Genomic DNA, 21,554 nt, shown 5'->3' on the forward strand with positions numbered 1-21,554 from the left:
TGGAGCCAAGGAACAAAACTAGGACCATAAACTTCTTGCTCAGTAACATATTCCTGGTTTTACTTCTTGTTAGTGAAAAGGGTTTGCTATCGAAGAAAGGCAAACCTACGTTTCTAGCATTTGTAGACTTAGAGAAAGCTTTTGACAATGTTGACTGGAATACTCGCTTTCAAATTCTGAAGGTGGCAGGGGTAAAATACAGGGAGCGAAAGGCTATTTACAATTTGTACAGAAACCAGATGGCAGTTATGAGTCGAGGACATCAAAGGGAAGCAGTGGTTGGGAAGGGAGTGAGACAGGGTTGTAGCCTCTCCCCCATGTTATTCAATCTCTATATTGAGCAAGCACTGAAGGAAACAAAAGAAAAATTCGGAGTAGGTATTAAAATCCATGGAGAAGAAATAAAAACTTTGAAGTTCGCCGATGACATTGTAATTCTGTCAGAGACAGCAAAGGACTTGGAAGAACAGTTGAACGGAATGGATAGTGTCTTGAAAGGAGGATATAAGATGAACATCAACAAAAGCAAAACAAGGATAATGGAATGTAGTTTAATTAAGTCGGGTGATGCTGAGGGAATTAGATTAAGAAATGAGACACTTAAAGTAGCAAAGGAGTTTTGCTATTTGGGGAGCAAAATAACTGATGATGGTCGAAATAGAGAGGATATAAAATGTAGACTGGCAATGGCAAGGAAAGTGTTTCTGAAGAAGAGAAATTTGTTAACATCGAGTATAGATTTAAGTGTCAGGAAGTCGTTTCTGAAAGTATTTGTATGGAGTATAGCCATGTACGGAAGTGAAACATGGACGATAAATAGTTTGGACAACAAGAGAATAGAAGCTTTCGAAATGTGGTGCTACAGAAGAATGCTGAAGATTAGATGGGTAGATCACATAACTAATGAGGAAGTATTGAATAGGATTGGGGAGAAGAGAAGTTTGTGGCACAACTTGACTAGAAGAAGGGATCGGTTGGTTGGACATGTTCTGAGGCATCAAGGGATCACCAGTTTAGTATTGGAGGGCAGTGTGGAGGGTAAAAATCGTAGAGGGAGACCAAGAGATGAATACACTAAGCAGATTCAGAAGGATGTAGGTTGCAGTAGGTACTGGGAGTTGAAGAAGCTTGCACAGGATAGAGTAGCATGGAGAGCTGCATCAAACCAGTCTCAGGACTGAAGGCAACAACAACAACAACAACATCGAAGAATTGGACTTAATACTAAGAGATTCGTTGCAGTTTCATATTTTTCCTGGTTAGATTACTACTGTGCATCTGCAGCGTGGTGAAACAGAGTCACAACATCAACTATATGAGAAATAAAAGTCCTTATCTAATACAAAATCTGTCATAGAAAGTCTGTAGTCGACATCAGGAACAAGTCAGAACAATGCACATGGCAGCACTGGCACAGCTGAAATGAGGGGACATGGAGGCCAGACAGGACAACAACAGCTGATGATCCCAGGAGCTTCAACAAAAGCGGACTCAAACCTCATCACCAATGGATATCCAGATGATGCCAACCTCGGAAGGGCTGACCACAGCTGCAATGGACAGAACAGTGTCGGGCAAGGCTGGAGATGGGAGGCGGTTAAGTGGTGGACGAGATGAAAAGTCAGTGAAGCCACAGGAGGTACTGGTGCAAAGTCTGAGGCTGGATCAGCCCTGACCCATGGGCAAGGAATACCAGCCATCTCTCACAAAGTGTCCCTGTTGACACTGTTTCGCCATGGTAGTGACTCCAGAAACACAATAGAAATAGCAACAAACAACATGGTATTCAAGTACACAACGTGCAAAAATGTATACATAGTGGGACGTCGTCATACAGGTAAAGTATCCAACCTGGGTAATAAAGCAATGTCTCCTAAAATGGCAAGAGAGCATGGCAGAAAACATATCTTTATCCTCGTTATCACTGTTAAGTCCCGTTTTTATCCTCTACGAAAATTATTTAATCCTCCACTGACACGGTTGAAACTCTTTCGGGTGATGCTCATTGATGAATCATGATACCAAGGTTGAACTTAAGAACACTTTATTAACAGCACAAGTTCACAATAAAGTTAAGTTCGGATAAGAACTGAGAGATCACTTGTTATCAACTGAAAGCAACAAAAATAAATTCTACTGGTGTTACAACAATTCTGAGGGAAGCCTCATTCCAAGTGGCTATAAGAACAGCGTCCAGGAGGACCACATGGTGTGGTATACCTTTAAGCAGTGTGGAGACAGTGCAGTTTAGAATGGAGCATCCAAGCTGGTCTCAGTGAGTTCCAATTGAAGAGGTAAGAGGTGTAGTTGACTCCTGGCCCAGAACTGAGCTAGAAGTTGAATGCTACTGCTGGAAGTTGCGCTCCACCTTAAGTATCCAGCAGGTGGAGGTATGACTGTGATCATGTGACATGCGGATGGTATTCGATAGCAGCGCCACCAGTTTCCTGAGGTGCAAGCTGCTCGCAAGCATGACTGGTGCCCCTGCTTGTGGCCGTAATGAACAGTTCATCAACAGACTGTTCGTACATAGTATCATGTCCACAACACGCAATGCCTTTCTGGTGTTTGTAAGCAGCCTCTGGAAGAGGGAGGCCTTTGTAACAAGAGTAAGCAACCTACAGGGCGAAAGCGGTTTGCAGGAAGCTTAATATAGTCATCCAACAGCCAATATACATTATCAATATCTGTAAAGGTTTTATTCCGGAAATATTATTAAGATTTAAGGTGAAAACCAGCATTTCATGGCTTAAGAGTGTGGATTTCATACAAAACTAACACAAGCCTATATTCTGAAAAAGAGATTTGAACAGAAAATTCTACCACAAATGCCATTAGGGACCACATGCAAGAGTGAAGGCTTCCGTGGCGTGTCAGTGCAATAAAATATGCACAAGTTACTAACTGCATCAGTCCACAACATTTCAGGAAGCTTATTCTCTCATCCAAACGTTGCTAAAGTACTGGAATGTAGAATATGCTACCAAAACATCGCTGATAGTGTGGATTGACACAGTAATGTAAGAAAATTTTATTACAGGTAGCACTATTTCATTGATGTTATTAACATTGTTACAAATAACTACCATCTGATCACTGAAATTTCATGCACAGTACATTTAACAGGTTATTAAAACAATAGTACACGCAGGTTTACCTTTTGTGCTTTAATGCTATTTCTTCCATTTTTTGATTAATTTCTGTCATAGAACAAGGCACACAGCCATCTACACTATGGAGATCATCCAATGGAGGTTTCCTCTTTGGTGTGGTATTCAGCATTTCTGCTACACTTGGAGAACATATTTTTTCAATACTTTTCCTAGTGGGAACATTGTGCTTCCTCTCTTCCTCCTCTCGTGCTATTTCTTCATATTTAGACTTCTCTTCATCTGTCAGTTGTTTCCAGTGCTCAACCAGAAGGCTAGCAACTTTTGTGAATGCAACACCAGGGTTTTCTTCAAGAACTACAAAATTTATATAAAAAATGTAATTAAGTTCTGAAATACACATTAAGGGGGACACATGCATAAGACAACAAGTACATACGTTTTGGACGCATATGTCTTGAAAATTTTGTGAATGCACTCTGCTCTTTACAGCCCATTTGACTGCTGACACTGTGCAAGGACAGATCAAAAAAATCCTTTTTACTCTTGTTCACTTTTGGCAGTAAGAGTTTAGCACCCTAAAGAAAACATAATAAAGGCTCAAAATATACAAAAATTTAAGGTTCAAACACTATCACAACTGAAAAAACGACCAATATCTCACACCAAAAGACGGATGGGTTACCAGGCTTAATACATACCTGTGTAGGAAACTCACCATCAACAAAATAACAACACTGATATGTAGATGCAAATAATACAAAGAACAGTGTCAAATGCTTTTTTGTTACCAAACTTAGTAGAATATGTGAACTTCAGCACAACAGCCTTTCAAGAATGTGTGTGCAAGTCCTTTACTTCTGGCAGATGAAACATCTGTTACAGACAGTGAACTCAAGAATCAATACAGATATTCAGTGGTGTAGGCATTTGCTATTTAAATTATTTTCATTTTATTATTTTGCAAGATTATTTCCATCTACTTAAAGAAATTCACATTACACCATAAGCTGCTTTTAGTGAATGACATTTAGTGATTCCTAGTTCCAGAAGGACATAGTGTTTTCAAATAGATGTAAAAATACAGTACATCATCATCTTGGTAAGATAGGTTAATACAAAAAATTTCACATCCAAGTTAGCTGTGTTGGCCATGAAAATATACATCAAAACTTTCTGTACTGCTATCAGTTGCTCCACATGATGTATCAACATAGGTCTGTCACAGTTGTTGTACAACAGACATCGTCTTTTCCAGTTTTCCTGCAGTTTTTTTTTCTTCAAATAATAATAATAATAATAATAATAATAATAATAATAATGATGAAAAGAAATATTTAAGTTCTAAGCTTCCTTGCCAAGGAATATAATGTAGTAGATATACTCGGAGAGTAGTATTTGCCTTAAGAATGATCCATACAAAGAGACAGTTCCAGTGACCACATAATAGCGAGTTTGGTGTAAAGTGGGAATGAGGTCACACAAGAATAAAGAATTGTATTCAACACTGATTACTTAAATGAAAATGACTTCATTATAAATATCACTGAGTACAGCTAATACCTTAAAAATTTAAGTACATATGATGCATGCCATAGAACACTTTTGTGTTATAATATGGCCTGTGTGACAGGCAATTGAATAATTTTCTCTTTTTTAAAATGTCAATAGCTTCTTCTATCTTGTACAATGTTAATGAGGCACTAGTTCCCACAGGACTAAGACATATAATTAGAGGAGCCTGATTTATGTGATATGGAAGTGATCACTAATATGATGAAGGCCCTGAGATCTTTTTACAGAAATTATGAAACAGCTTTTCAATCAGTTTTTGAGTCAGTATGAATTCTTGGAAGTATGACATTTTTAATTTCTATATCCTCAGGTGAATCTAATGAATGCTGTTGAGTTTTGTCTGGATTGCAAAGGAGTTTACTAGCTCCAAAATAATTCAATACACAGTCAAGTAATTCCTGCACTGTCCTGTCAAAAACTGAGATGTTATGATAAGAAGTATACAAGGTTGTACCATTGGCGTAACAGAGTACCCGGAATGGCAGATCAGACGCGCTCTCCGACTCACCACTACAGCACAGCGTGTGGAGATTGAAAAAGTCACAGAGAAAGAGATAGCCAGTGCCTATATACCATATACTGGAGCACTATGGGGGAAGATAGGATGAATATTGAGGAAACACTGAGTAGGAACTGTCTTTTGCCCACCAAATAAAACACGAGCATTATTGGGAAGTGTCAAAAACGATCTCGGTTTGTGGAAGGCCGGCATATACCAGATTCCGTGTCAATGTGGGAAGACTTATATTGGACAGACAGTGTGCACCATCGAAGATCGTTGCTGAGAACATCAGACGCACACCCGACTTGGGTACCCCAACAAGTCAGCGGTCACAGAGCACTGTTTGTCCGAAAATCACGAATTGGACTACCAACATACTAGGGTCTTGGCACAGACATCTAAATACTGGGACAGCATCATTAGAGAGGCTAATGAAATTCGTACCATGGGCAGACTCATCAACCGAGATTGCGGCTACAACCTCAGCAGGGCATGGGAACCAGCACTGAGTCTAATTAAAAAGACACTCAGCAAGGGAAAAGAATGGGCAACTAGGGCGGACGAGGCAATTACACCAATGCCACCACAGATGCCAGCGTCTCAGTTACCGCTGACGCGGACCGCGGAGAGAACACCTCATGAGGGGAGGGGATTTATTACAGCTGCCCGCCCTCAGGAGCTCAGTTCATCAGCGCACCTGACGATGGCAACGTGTCTGATTGCCAAAATATTGTGCCCGTTGGACACTTTGGACCGGCAGTACACCCGTGGACTGTTTGAGCAAGAAAATTTATAATTTTCTACGAAGAGTAATGGTTGTGTATGTGAATGAAGTGAACAAGCATGTTACCAGAAAAAGTGTCATCCAACACTTGATTAGAACAAAGAATTGTTTGCCTTTATGTTCTGTAGACTTTTAATATCCAGTCTCTGCAAGTAAGATGTGGCCTGAAGGATGATTGCAATCAGGTACATGACATGAAGCAGGTTTTGCACCACTTCTCTGTTTCGGCATACCCTTTAAAATTACGGGAAGAAAGAAACGCACCAGTGATGTACCTCATATTGGGATAAAAACTCTAAAAATCCTATGATATGAAACCAAGACAAAGAAACGAAACAGTTCTATTACAAATAAGCTCTTGCTGTTACATGAAGAAACTCATTTATACACTATGGACATTTCTGTATTGCCTCAGCCCAATCAGCTGGGAGTGCAGTGATGTCAGCCACCAAGCAATAAATCTAGACTGGGTTGAAAATCAATGGAAGAGCAACTGTTCACAAATCTCTCAATCAATGTAACATAACATAAAATGGAGATCTAGAACTTTCAGGAATGCATATGTAAATCATTGTTAGGCAGCAGAAATAAATACAGATGCATTTTTAAGACAAAATTGTGGCTAGGAAAGGAAATACTCGGAAAAGAAGAAACTCATAACACGATTTATTGCAAATTATTAAGTTTTGTATACTGTAAGTGATGGACCATTGATAAATGGATCAATGAGGAAATGTCAATGCAGTGGAAGAAATGGACCTGTAGCTACAGAATGCACAGACAACAACAAAGATTCCCTATGACACCAAGCCTGCGAGAGGTAGAACAACTGAACAACAAACAATGCACTTCTTCACCTTTCCTTGCCTAATCCCATAACTGATTAATTCTGAAATAGAATCTCAGAATGACTTTTAACAAAATGACTCAGTAGATTTCTTTAATTCAAAAGTCATTCATAATCCCTGAATCTTCCAAAATTTGCTGAGAATTCATGACTTTCCAGGTTTTGTTGCCACCCTGCCCTCAACAGCCGTAATTATGTTGTACAGACAGAACCAATAACCATAATACTAATATGCTACCCATTGATTTTTGTTAGCTGACAACATGGCAGTAACTGACAATGTTGACAAAATACAAAAATTAGATTCAAAAGTGTTAATAACCACAAACCATTGTATAATAATACACATGTAAACTAATAACGAAAGTGATTAAACACACAAAAATATGCTGTGCATACCTCAACTGTACAGCCATTTTTTGTTTTAATTGAGCCTTTGCTCCACTGTTCCTTGTTCAAATCTTCCAAATTAGCAGATTTGCCCATTTTTGCAGTTTCTACAGATTTTGCTGCTTCTAATGCCTGTTTTGCTCTCTCCCTTTCCATCTGACTAGCATCTTGCTCAGGTGTATCAAACCCAAAAAATACATCCTCTATATCATCAAGCATGTTGAAAAGACTGCTTTCAATTCTGAGAGAAGTATCATTATGTATTTTAGTATGTTCTGTCATATCTGTTACTGTTTCATGTCCAACACTGTCTTTAGACTTACTAATTTGCATGTCACCTCTCTGTTCGGGACCAACAGAATTTATTTGCCCAGTTTCTCTCTCCAACTGAGTAGTTAGTACCTCTCCATTGGTGACTGTAGAGTTCTTTGGCAAATCTAGTGAGCTGTGCAGAAAATTGTATCTTGATTCACCAGTTTTCAGTTCATTATCTCCATCATGGAAAGTACTGTCTTTTATTCCTTGCAAAACATCACAGTGCTCTGTTTCTTTATTCTCAGCACTATTCAAAAACTCAGTCATTGCAGACTCTTGGCACACACGTGCCAAACTTTCAAGCACTGTCCTGTCTCCATTGCAATCTACAATATTTCCTTTTGCATTTTGCGGATTCTCTGACTTCTTAGAATGTGCACCATGATCTACAATATTTTCATTTCCAATTTGGAGATTCTTTGATTGTGTAGGAAGTGCAGTGGTACTTATACTCGGGTTTTGTGAGGATTCTAATGTACTAGGACACTCAGCGATCAATTTTGAGCGTTTAATTGGCCTATCCTCTTCAACAGTGGACTGAGGTTTAAGCTTCCTGTTAATTTTGGACACGGGTTGCTTACAATTTTCTGTGTCCTCTTCTTCGTTCTGAAGTCCATAATACTCAATAAGCATTTCTTCAATAGATGACAGGATTGTGTTCTGCAAAGGACAACCATGCATTAATACACTAATCATTTATGATATAGTCAGAGTTTGAACTTACACAAAAAATAAAATACTTTTATTTTCTCTAAATAATTTAATTATTTACATTTTGCTCTAACTTTCAATATCACACTTACTTTCACTAATATGTTTAGATTACACAAAAAGACTATATATACACCACTGAAGCACCAAAGAAACTGGTATAGGTATGCATATTCAAGTACAGAGAGATGTAAACAGGCAGAATACGGTGTTGCGGTCCGCAGCGCCTCCATAAGACAACAAGTGTGAGGGGCAGTTGTCAGATCAGTTACTGCTGTTACAATGGCAGGTTATCAAGTGAGTTTGAACGTGATGTTATAGTCAACGCACGAGTGATGGGACACAGTATCAACGAGGTAGTGATGAAGTGGGGATTTTCTGGGGATTTTCCCGTGCGACCATTTATCAAGTGTACCGTGAATATCAGGAACCCGGTAAAACATTGCTGCGGCTGAAAAAGATCCTATAAGTATGGGACCAACAATAACTGAAAAGAATTGCTCAACATGGCAGAAGTGTAAACTTTCCGCAAATTGCTGCAGATTTCAATGCCGGGTCATCAACAAGCATCAGCGTGTGAACCATTCAACAAAACATCATTAATATGAGATTTCAGAGTTGAAGGCCCACTTGTGTACCCTGGATGACTGCACGACAACAAAGCTTTATATCTCACCTGGTCCGATCAACACCGACATTGGATTGTTGATGACTGGAAACAGGTTGCCTGGTAGGACGAGTCTCATTTCAAATTGCATCAAGCGGATGGATGTGTACACGTATTGAGATGACCTCATGAATCCATGGACCCTGCATGTCATCAGGGGACTGTTCAAGCTGATGGGGGCTCTCTAATGGTGCGGGGCTTGTGCAGTTGGAGTGATATGGGACCCCTAATACATCTAGACACAACTCTGACAGGTAACACATATGCAAGCATTCTGTCTGATCACATGCATCAATTGTGCATTCCGACGGACTTGGGCAATTCCAGCAGGACAATGCGACACCCCACACGTCCAGAATTGCTACAGAGTGGCTCCAGGAACACTCTTCTGAGTTTAAACACCTCCTCTGGCCACCAAACTCCCCACACGTGAACATTATGGAGCATATCTCAGATGCCTCGCAACATGCTGTTCAGAAGAGATCTCCACCGCCTCATACTGTTACAGCTTTATGGACAGCCCTGCAGGATCCCTGGTGTCAATTCCCTCCAGCACTACTTCAGACATTAGCCGCGTCCATGCGACATCATGATGCGGCACTTCTGCATGCTTTCGGGGGCCCTACACAATATTAGGCAGGTGTACAAGTTTCTTTGGCTCTTCAATCTATAAAGGGTGAACAAACAGCCAAAACACAAAACACAGATTAATGCACCAACTCTCCTCGCAAAAGTACTGTGATGCGGTTGCTGTCAGTGTAGGAACAGCTCACGATTGTGTCCTCGTGCCATTCTTCTATTGCATTTAGTGGTGTAACATATCATTTTTGGTAAAGTGATGTGTAGGGAAGAATGGAAACTGTCTCTTCAGAATAACATGCTGATCAAACAATGGAAAATCCAAGATGGAATGTAACAATACCAGAGAAGGAAAGTTGCTACTCACCATATAGCGGAGATGCTGAGTCACGATAGGCACAATAAAAAGATTGTGTGAATCTTTTTATTGCGCCTATCGCGACTCAGCGTCTCCGCCATATGGTAGTAGCAACTTTCCTTCTCTGGTATAGAATAACATGTTGACATTCTCACTATGTCCACCACAGTATAGGGTGTGGAAATGAATCAGAAAACTACAAGAGGCAGGGATATTCAATAACTTACAACATAAAGAGTATAGAAGAGGGTTGCCACCTGTGATCACTGTCTGCAAGTCAGGGCTGCATCTGTACCTATTCAAATGGATTTGCAATGGGTCATGCCTACCTGGGACCCAGATAGGTTACTGCTGTAGATCTCTTTGACGCATTGTCTGTTTCCAGTGGTGGGTGTTCTTATATTTTTATTGTATTGGACATTTGCTAAAAATACATAGGATTTTATCCCATTGGGAGGGCTACAACAACTGTGTTAGTAGGTAAACTAGAAGGGGATTATTTTATGTATATGGGTTTGACATCTATCAGACATCTGGCTGAAGTTTGTTCCACTTGAAAGAAAGCAGATTAAATAAGTTTGCATTTTGCCAGATTTTTCTCAAGGTAACCCAAGTGAAAGTGTCATGAAGGAACTGAACCGGCTCTGAAGGACCTGTCACCATAAGTGTAAAATTTACGAAATTGTGGATAATTCACGACACGAATAGCAGAGTTTTGCCCAAGTGAACTGACTTTTGGAGAAAAGCCTACTAACATCAGTGGGGAGGATTGAATTTTCCATTCCTGCAATTATTAACAATGGTGCAAATGAAATATGAAGCCGAGAAAGGCCACTGCAGAAGTTAAAAAGTTTCTCCTAGTGTACCATGGACCATACATGATTGAGAGCTCACCATATCCTAACATGTACAGGCTGGACTAAACTCAGTCCAGAAAAGGATTTGGTTATATAACATAACTGACTTGGAGCCATATATATTAGCCAATTAAAGGTTTACTTTAGTTACCATTACTGCCAGACCTGTTGAGAAGATAGAAGCTTGATGTAATGCTAATCAGTGCATGTGTCTTATGTACAGCTGAAAGAGTTCAAGTGTGAGCAATGACAATTACATTTTTATTTTAGATTTGAAATTTCTAGCCATGAAGGCAAGCATTATTTTTAAGGTAATAGTGGTGCACTCTTTAAGACTGTGTAACTGTGAGTACTGGAAGTAAAAAAAAAAAAAAAAAAAAAAAAAAAAAGATGAAGAATTTTACTTTTTCAACACTTATAGCTATTGAGATTAGTTATAAAAAAAGGAGAGATTTTATTTTCACACAAGAGTTAATCTTTATCTCCGTAGCATTAACATAATACTGATTTCAATAGTTTTCATACATAATAACAAGGTGCCTATTGGAGCACATTTATACTTTCCAAAAAATATAACAACTTTTATTAAACATACACGATGTGATCAAAAGTATCCGGACACCTGGCTGAAAATGACTTACAAGTTCGTGGTGCCCTCCCTCAGTAAAGCTGGAATTCAATATGGTAATGGCCCACCCTTAGCCTTGATGACAGCTTTCACTCTCGCAGGCGTATGTTCAATCAGGTACTGGAAGGTTTCTTTGGGAATGGCAGCCCATTCTTCACGGAGTGCTGCACTGAGGAGAGGTACCAATGTCGGACAGCGAGCCCTGGCATGACGTCTGCGTTCCAAAACATCCCAGTAGTGTTCTATAGGATTCAGGTCAGGACTCTGTGCAGGCCAGTCTATTACAGGGTTGTTATTGTTGTGGAACCACTCTGCGACAGGTCGTGCATTATGAAGAGGTGCTGATCGTGTTGAAAGATGCAATCACCATCCCCGAATTGCTCTTCGACAGCGAGAAGCAAGAAGGCGCTTAAACATTACTGTAGGCCTGTGCTGTGATAATGCCATGCAAAACAACAAGGGGTGCAAGCCCCCTCCATGAAAACCATGACCACACCATAACACCAGCGCCTCCAAATTTTACTGTTGGCGCTACACACGCTGGCACGACATTCACCAGGCGTTCACACCATACCCACACCCTGCCATCGGATCGCCACATTGTGTACCGTGATTCATCACTCCACTTTCCACTGTTCAGTCGTCCAATGTCTACGCTTATTACACCAAGCGAGGCATCGTTTGGCATTTACCGGCATGATGTGTGGCTTATGAGCAGCCGCTCGACTATGAAATCCAAGTTTTCTCACCTCCTGCCTCACTGTCATAGTACTTGCAGTGGATCCTGATACAGTTTGGAATTCCTATGTGATGGACACCCCTTCTCTGCAAAACTGGAACTGCCCATTTTTCCGGGCAGGGGAAAGACACAAAGTAGTGGATAGCTTTTTTAGATCTGACAACATCTTTTTTTAGAGCTGCATAGCAAGACTTGAGGCATGGTGCAAGAATTAACTTTATTAAGCTCCTTAGGTACTCACAGAAAAAAATCTAGTAAAAGTAATGGTTACTTCCCACTGTACCAAGGTTATGAATAGATGCACCTTCTGGTTTTTGTGGAGAAGGCACTGGGACCAACCATTTGGAAGAAGCATGTGTGAGTGCCTGATGAAAACAATGACACAGATGAAAAGATATTGTGAAGCTTATCACGAAGAGGTATAGAGAAGCTACCAGTCCCTCTTTCATGCTGTATTACAATGAGGAAGAATCTGGCATTGGCGATTCATTCCAGCAGCTGTAACACCATTCCTTGGTGTTAGCATTGGCAACACTACTCCGCAGCTTGCCTCACGTCTTACCTAACAAGCTAGCACCTTCTGTTTGTGACTTTCTGTGAATAAACGAAACTGCTGAGAATCACTGGGCCATGATAAATAATATAAAATGCTCTAACATTATATGACATTTTGTGACGTGGAATAATGTGTAATGGCCATAGCTCTCTGCTCCGTTAAGTGTTTTGTATTGTTTTAAGAAGCCACTAAACTTCAAAATAAATGGTTTCCTGTCAAAAATTAAAATTTGTTCTGATTTATCTTTCAATCGAAACATTTCCTTAACAAAGGGAAGTATTTATCCCTGTATTAGCCATGTTACAGAGACTGCACATCATGTGTTTACAATTTTTGTCAAAGGCAAGTAGGTGAGTGTTGCAGGACTCCAGCCCTTCAGTTGGCAGGATATAAGCATTGCAAAGGTAAGCTTGTATAAGTGGAGTCCATTAACATGCCATCTGGGCATCGGCAAAAGATGTGGGGTTATGTGGCACCCCCAGTCAACCTAACGCACAGGGCAAAGCATGCTGTGGTCAGAGAAGAATGTTCCTTTACAAATGAAAATCCAGGAGAATTGCCACAATTTAACCCTCGTACCACTGAAACAACAAGTGGAATCAGTATGACGGTCAGTGGTGTTAAGAACAACTGAAATGGATAAAACTGAAAACAGCTCCAAGGCCCAATGGAATTCCTATTAGATTCTACACTGAATTTGCGGCTGAGTCAGGCCTTCTTCTAACTATAATCTACCATAGCTCCCTTGGACAAAAAACTGTTCATAGTATTTGGAAGAAAGCACTGGTCAAGGTTAGTAAAAGTGATCCATAAAACCACCATCCAATATCCTTGTCTCAATTTCTTGCAGAATCTTAGAACATATTTTCAGCTCAAACATGAGGTATCTAGAACAGAATGACCTCCTCCATGTCAACAAGTAAGGATTCCAAACACGTCAATCATGTGAAACCCAACTTACACTTTTCTCACATGACACACTGAAAACTTTGAATTAAGGAAATCGGGTAAATGCAATATTTCTTTATATACAAAAGACATTTGACTCAGCACCGCGCCTACACTTATTGGTAACTGCTCGATCATATAGTGTATGAAGTGAAATTTATGACTGGACTGAGGACTTTTTGGTAGGGAAGACACAACATATTATCTTGGATGGAGAGTCATCATCAGATGTAGAAATAACCTCAGGTATGCCCCAGGAAACTGTGTGGGACCCTTGCTGTTCATGTTGCATATTAATGACCTTGTAGACAATATTAGCAGTAACCTCAGAATTTTTGCAGATGATGCTTTAAAGGTTCAGAAATGTAAAACTGTGCACTTCACATAATGGAAAAACATAATATCTTATGACTGTAATATCTATAAGTCAGAGTGGGAATTGGTCAACTCTCACAAATACCTGGGTGTAACACTTTGTAGGGATATGAAATTGAATGATCACATAGGCTCTGTTGCGGTAAAGCAGGTGGTAGACAGCAGTTTATTGGTGGAATTGCAATACGTCTATAAAGGAGTCTGCTTACAAATCACTCATGCGACCAGTTTTAGAATATTGCTCAAGCATATAGGATCTGTACCAAATAGGACTAACGGGGGATACGAAATGTATACAGAGAACAGCAGCATGAACATATGTGAGTGCAGGCTTTCTCGGCGAATTTCATATATGAAGTCTTCACGGGTTGTCACCTACGAGACAACGACACTACTCGGCTGACAACCCATGAAGGCAGCATGAATGATTGCAGGCTTGTTTGACCCTTGGGAGTGTGTCACAGAGATGCTGAAGCAATTGAATTGGAAGACTCTTGAAGGCAGATGTAAACTATCCTGAGAAAGTCTACAAACAAAATTTCATTTAAATGGTGACTAGTAATATACTACTACACCCTACGTACTGTACACATAGGGATCATGAGGACAAGATTAGAATAATTACAGCAAGCAGAAAGGCATTCAAGCAATCGTTCTTCCCACACTCCATATAGGAATGGAATGGGAAGAAAACTTAATAATTGGTACAATGAGACACATCCCCTTCCATGTACTTCACAATGGTTTGCAGAGAATGGGTGTAAATGTAGATTCAGATACAGAAGCTTGTCATGGTACGGAATGCACATAATAAAAACATTACACGTTCATTGAAACAAGTCATTTTCCCTTAGTATATCTTGTGTCTCTCTTCCTCATCTATCACTGTTCACAGTACAATGCTACTGTTCTGGTTGTGAATTAACGCTGTGAGAAATTGAAAATGTTACACCTGAAGTGCCAATCCAATATTTATCAAACTTTGTGGACATGTTCATTAAATAATGAGAATTAAACGATTAAACTTTCATTTCATTAGGAACTGAGGTTCATCATTAACATTACCATGAGGAGTGATCCCATTTGGGCATTAATACATTCTTGCATTTGTGTCATGGAAGCAATAGACCTCCAGACATCATCTTGAGGAATGTATTGCCATATATGAAACACATGCTATGTCAGTTCATGAAGATTGCTGGCTGGAGGCTGCTCTGGCACTACAAGTCTTATTGCATTCCAGACAAACACCATGGGATAACAAATCTGGAAATAAGGTAGACCAGTCATGGATCTACACATTCCAAACGGCATCTGTGGCATTAATTGCAATGTGGGCTCTTGCATTATCCTGCTGGATTATACCATTTGGTATCCTGGTCTCAAAAGGTATGAGAACAGGATATACCATCCTTGGCACATACCTTTGATTATTTACCCTTGCTTCAACAATTACAAAAACAGTTCTGTTAACACACTGTATTTGTGTGAATGTGAGCTGCATGTGAATGTAGGCCACACATAAACTTTTGTACCGAGATTACTGTAAAAAGTACATCTCGAATATAGGCCACCCTACTAAATTTACTTCTGATTATGAAATAGTACTACTATGTAAATGATGCAGACATTAAATTATGTTGCCAACCTTAAATAACAACTTCAAGTTATAGACTAAGCATTATACAAAGGTACACACAAAGCAGGAAGCTAGAAATAAATTTCATGTAGATGAAAAAAACTTCGTCAGTTATGTGCAAGTGACAAGAAACTCTTATATAGTTTGAAATGTTTGTGTTCAATATGATGGCAAAAGTACAAATATCCAGATGTGGAAAAAGACTTGTTTGATTTTGTGGCTCAACAGAGGAAATATCCATGTGCTGCTACAACTGAAATGATTCAAACTGAAAGCTGCAAAACATCAGTTAAAAGAAACATTTCACCAATGAAATTTAAAATTTTGTATGGGTGGGTTTGGTGATTTACGCAACAAAATAATCTATCTGTTCATCACAGGACACCAACTGCACAAAAACTGCCTCAAGTTTATGAAAACAGTTTGATATCTTTCCAGCATTACACAAGCCAGCTTCAAAAATTTTTATTCATGTTCCCAAACAGGGAATGCAGACCAAATAACAGTTTATTTTGATATGCTTTACAGCATTACAGTAAGCAGTGTAGGGGAACATACGGTAATGTGCAAATATGTACATGTGGTGCTGAAAAGCAGTGTTGCAGAGGTTTCTTTTTTCAACAACAGCTATTGTATTTGCGAACAAGGTATAAGTTTTTCTGCTATTTTCTACTTAAGTCTTTGATGGTTTACAAAAATAACTGCAATAATTTATGATGATATTAACTTCAACACACAAGATACATGTCCATGTCATTTTGAAACTGACGATTGGTGAGCTGAGAGGAAAAAATCTCATTTATCGGCTGCGCCATGATTTTTCAAGCCAAAATCTAGGGAAAAAAAATTGTCCTATAGTTGCTCAAATTGGTATCCATGATTCTAGGAATGGAGAGGTATGAGACTCAAAACTTGTTGCTTCCTATGTCCATTCATCAGGTTACTAACAGATGTACTGACATGAATCAAACTGCCATAAACAAAAGCAGGACTCATCACTGAACACCACAGAGTTCCACTCAGTGTCCTAGATGACTTGGTTCTACACCAAGTAAGTCTTTGTTATCTGAGGTATGGTGTGAGTGGTAAATGATGCACAGCAACTTGAGATCTCTGTGTAGCTTCCGGTACTATGTTCCCAACAGTCTGTGGCAACATTCCACTTGTAACCCTCACTGCATTTTAGCTGTTTTCCTCTGTCTATTTGTCGGAGCCAGTCGAACTATCCTATGATCATCTTGTGTCATAGTCCATCTGGAATGACTTGTGCATGCTCTTCTTGCCACACTATTATCCTGGGTACACCTTGTCACCACTCTTCTGCAGTCATAGCTCCACAACCAACTGTCTGTCCTATCTTTCAGTATGAAGCTCCCATGTCCCTCACGGCAATAATTCAGCCTTTCTCAAAGTCTTAAAGATGAAGAAAAGTTGAATGTGCACATCCTCTCGGTATGCATGTTGCTATCTCCAACTGAAAAGTCCCAGGAACGTCAGACAGGCCCAACAGCCATTGTGTATTCACAATATTCTTCATCTATAGTAATGACTTTTTTCTGCCCTAAAAATAAGCTTACATAAGGATGAAATTTTAATCACTGAATCACACAGACATGTAAATAATACTGGAGTATCAGTTTTGTAGTATCTGGTCATGGTGTTTATAGTCTAACACGGTCCATTTCCATCACTGAGTATCTGCTATTACTATCAAATTGGCCTTTGTTGCATAGTTGGCAATTCTGCTGATGGCCTCAATAGAGGTTCCCATTTCATGTTTGTTTGTTTATTTATTTATTTATTTATTTGCAACATGCTCCATTACAACTTTTTGTAATTCTACATGTATGTGTGTGTGTGTGTGTGTGTGTGTGTGTGTGTGTGTGTGTGTAATGTTTGCATTGTATTATTATTATTATTATTATTATTATTATTATGAAAGAAGGGATAGGATGAAACACAGTGCCACTGCATAGCCTATTCCTTGCAAATAGCACCAAGGGGTCCGCCAAGCTTAATGTCCCCATCCACTGGACAGATCATCAACAGTCTCACATGCCCTCACTATATGAGACACTGCAGAGGGGTTGGTATTTAAACCAAGACACTGGTGCAAAGTCTAAAGACCTTGAAGTTTACAACACCACTTCTCCTCCCATTACCGATGAAATTATGGTGGTAAAAATTTTTTCCACCACCAGGATTCAAACTGGCTAACCCCTGGGTCGAGCAGCACTGCACAAGCATGCATTTCATGATAGTGTGTTGCGCGCAAAGATCATATGCCTTCAATGTAGTAAATTTTGGATTGGTTAGTATGGTTGCCTTCATAGCATTACAAAGCTTCACTACGAATCTAACATCAGGTGGTATTCTCGTCGTCCAACTATTGAGGGTATAGTGTTTCTAGAGCCATACTGCAGCCTCTATCACTTCCTCTGCCATTGCTCTGGGTTCTGCACGCACCACTGAACTCTTCACTGCATTTAGCTGTAACAGCTTGACACTAGGAGTACCATGTGATCCATAGAATTTCACAGGTGGCTAAGCATGTCAAAGTCTTAACTACCTCTCTATGATATTATTGAGATTCCATCCTTTGGATTGCCATAAATAACTTTTTCAGAGAAGTCAGAGTTCTCTGGTATTTGTTGGTAGGTTATAAGACCAAAGGAGTATTCACTTGGTACGTTCTTTTGAACAGAAACAGATGGAATCATTCTTGTTAACAGCATTTATATTCTATCTATCTGTTTTAGCTAGGTGGCTCTAGTGTTTAAAGAAGTTCTCATCTCCACTACTATCCATGGAAAGTATACTGGCAATTCATAAATGTGCCTCATCAGCCATGTCACTGTTGTCAATGAAATTTGCTTTTGTGTGCTTGTGTGTGTGTGTGTGTGTGTGTGTGTGCACACGATCAACATGCATGCATGCATATTAATATCTGAACTGTAAACACAAAGAGTTACCAGTGATAGTGCAGTGCTCAGTGACAAACTTATGCACTTTTTAACATGACAGAAAAGGTAATGAAAGCAAAGAATTCAGTGATGACATTCTGCTTATTGACTACGTGTTCATCAACACTCATTTCGAAAATGATACCCATGCAGTGAAAAAAGCCAGTGTTGCTCCCACATCTGGCAACAACCAACCTATGGTAAACACTCACCACATGAACTCAGATATTTACTAACATTAAATTGTTAAGTTCCTAGTAACAGTAAGTTAGGGATATCTATGGTGTAAAACATTATACACTGAAGAGCCAAAGAAACTGGTAAACCTGCCTAATATCGTGTACGGCCCCCCGTGAGCACGAAGAAGTGCCGCAACATGACGTGGCGTGGACTCGACTAATGTCTGAAGTAGTGCTGAAAGGAATTAACACCATTAATCCTGCAGGGCTGTCCATAAATCCCTAAGAGTATGAGGGGGTTGAGATCTCTTCTGAACAGAATGTAGCAAGGCATCTTAGACATGCTCAATAATTTTCATGTCTGGGGAGTTTGGTGACCAGTGGAACTGTTTAAACTCAGAAGAGTGTTCCTGGAGCCACTCTGTTGCAATTCTGGATGTGTGGGATGCCACATTGTTTTGCTGGAATTGCCCAAGTCCGTCGGAATGCACAATGGGTGCAGGTGATCAGACAGGACACTTACGTTCGTGTCACCTGTCAGAGTCATATCTAGACGTATCAGAAGTCCCCTATCACTCCAGCTGTCCCCCCCCCCCCCCCCCCCCATTACAGAGCCTCCACCAGGTTAACAGTCCACTGCTGACATACAGGGTCCATACCTGAGTACATCCATCCACTCAATACAATTTGAAACGAGACTCGTCTGACCAGGCAACATGTTTTCAGTCATCAGTAGCCCAATGTCAGTGTTGATAGGCCCAGGCGAGGTGTAAGCCTTTGTGTAGTTATCAAGGGTACACAAGTGGACCTTCGGCTCAGAAACCCCTTATCTGTGATGTTTTGTTGAATGATTTGCACGCTGACATTTGTTGGTGTCCCAGCACTGAAATCTGCAGCAATTTGTGGAAGGGTTGCAATTCCGTCACACTGAACGATTCTCTCCGGTCTCCGTTGGTCCCGTTCTTGCAGGATCTTTTTCCGGCCGCAGCAATGTCGGAGATTTGATGTTTTACCGTATTCCAGATATTCACAGTACATTCGTGAAATGGTCGTAAGGAAAAATCTCCACTTCATCTTTACCACAGAGATGCTGTGTCCTGTCGCTCCCTCGCCAACTGTAACACCACTTTCAAACTTACTTAAATCTTTATAACCTGTGGTTGCAGCAGCAGTAACCGATCTAACAACTGTGTCGAACACTTGTTGTCTTATATAGGGATTGCCAACCACAGCACCATATTCTGTCTGTTTACTTATCTCTGTATTTGAATATACATATGCATGCCTATACCAGTTTGTCTGGCACTTTAGTGCATAATTAGTACTGAGAAATTTCACTGTTCCAGCAGCACATGTACGATGTTCAGAACTAGAGCCATGCCTAAAGAACTATGCAATCGAAAGAATTCTCTTGGAATGTACATAATCAGTTATGAGGCGTAAGACATAATTAGGCCTACAATGAAGGCCACCCAGCAATTGTTGCTCTAAGACAGATGGCAAAGTGGTACGACACTGGTCTCATATTCAGAAGGAAGGCGAGTCAAATTCAAATCTAGCCATCCAGATGCAGCAATATTATGAAAAGGAAAGTTGTCACTCACCATATAGCAGAGATGCTGAGTTGCAGATAGGCACAACAAAAAGACTGTCACAATATAAGCTTTCAGCCAAAAAGGCCTTTGTCAAAAATAGACAACAGACATGCAAGCAAACACACACACACACACACACACACACACACACACACACACACACACAAATGCAATTCACACACATGACTGCAGCCTCTGGCAGCTGAAGCCACACCGGGAGCAACAGCAGCAGTGCATAATGGGAGTGGCAACTGGGTGGGGGTAAGGAGGAGGCTGGGGCGGGAAAGTGGAGGGATAGCACGGTAGGGGTAGGGGACGGTGAAGTACTGCTGCAGAGCACACAAGGATGAGGTGGAGAGAGGGTAGGGCAGTTAGATGCAGTTGAGAGGTCAGACAGAGGGTACAGAGAGGTGGGTGGGGGAGGTTAGCAGAAAAGGAGCAAAGTAGCAAGAAGACTGGATGCTTTGGTGGAATGAGGGCTATGTAGTGCTGGAATGGGAACAGGGAAGGGGCTGGATGGGTGAGAAAAATGACTAACGAAGGTTGAGTCCAGGAGGGTTACAGGAACGCAGGATATATTGCAAGGAGTGTTCCCACTTGTACAGTAAAAGCTGGTGTTGGTCCCAAGGATCCATATGGCACAGGCTGTGAAGCAGTCATTGAAATGAAGGATGTTGCGTTGGCAGCGTGCTCAGCAACAGGATGATCCACTTTTTTCTTGGGCACAGTTTGTAGGTGGCCATTCATGCAGACAGTCAGCTTGTTGGTTGTCATGCCCACATAGAATGCAGCACAGTGGTTGCAGCTTAGCTTATAGATTATATGACTGTAACAATACGAGAGAAGGAAAGTTGCTACTCACCATGTAGCAGAGATGCTGAGCCGTGTTAGGCACAGTAAAAAGATTCACACAGTCATAGCTTTCGGCCATTAAGGCCTTTGTCAGCAGTACACACACACACACACACACAAACACACACACACACACACACACACACACACACACACACACACACACACTCTCTCTCTCTCTCTCTCTCTCTCTCTCTCTCTCTCTCTCTCTCTCTTTCTCTCGCTCTGAGACTGCAGATGTGTGTGCCAGTTGCGCTTGTGTGTGTGTGTGTGTGTGTGTGTGTGTGTGTGTGGGTCTACTGCTGACAAAGGCCTTAATGGCCGAAAGCTATGATTGTGTGAATCTTTTTATTGTGCCTATCGCGGCTCAGCATCTCCACTATAT

The 21,554-nt window shown here is 40.5% G+C and overlaps 1 protein-coding gene across 2 annotated transcripts in view; it reads right to left on the bottom strand.

The window, feature by feature from the left end:
• LOC126187922 (PMS1 protein homolog 1-like) overlaps positions 1-21,554 on the bottom strand; it is a 119,116-nt gene that overhangs the window by 39,250 nt on the left and 58,312 nt on the right. For both annotated transcript variants that reach the window (XM_049929283.1, XM_049929284.1), the window contains exons 7-9: positions 7,218-8,183; positions 3,550-3,688; positions 3,158-3,467 (exon numbers count right to left, since the gene is read on the bottom strand). In XM_049929283.1, coding sequence (XP_049785240.1) covers positions 3,158-3,467; positions 3,550-3,688; positions 7,218-8,183 — 1,415 coding nt within the window. The remainder of the gene's footprint in view (positions 1-3,157; positions 3,468-3,549; positions 3,689-7,217; positions 8,184-21,554) is intronic.

This window comes from Schistocerca cancellata, chromosome 5 (assembly GCF_023864275.1).
Source record: "Schistocerca cancellata isolate TAMUIC-IGC-003103 chromosome 5, iqSchCanc2.1, whole genome shotgun sequence".
NCBI classification, from domain to species: domain Eukaryota; kingdom Metazoa; phylum Arthropoda; class Insecta; order Orthoptera; family Acrididae; genus Schistocerca; species Schistocerca cancellata.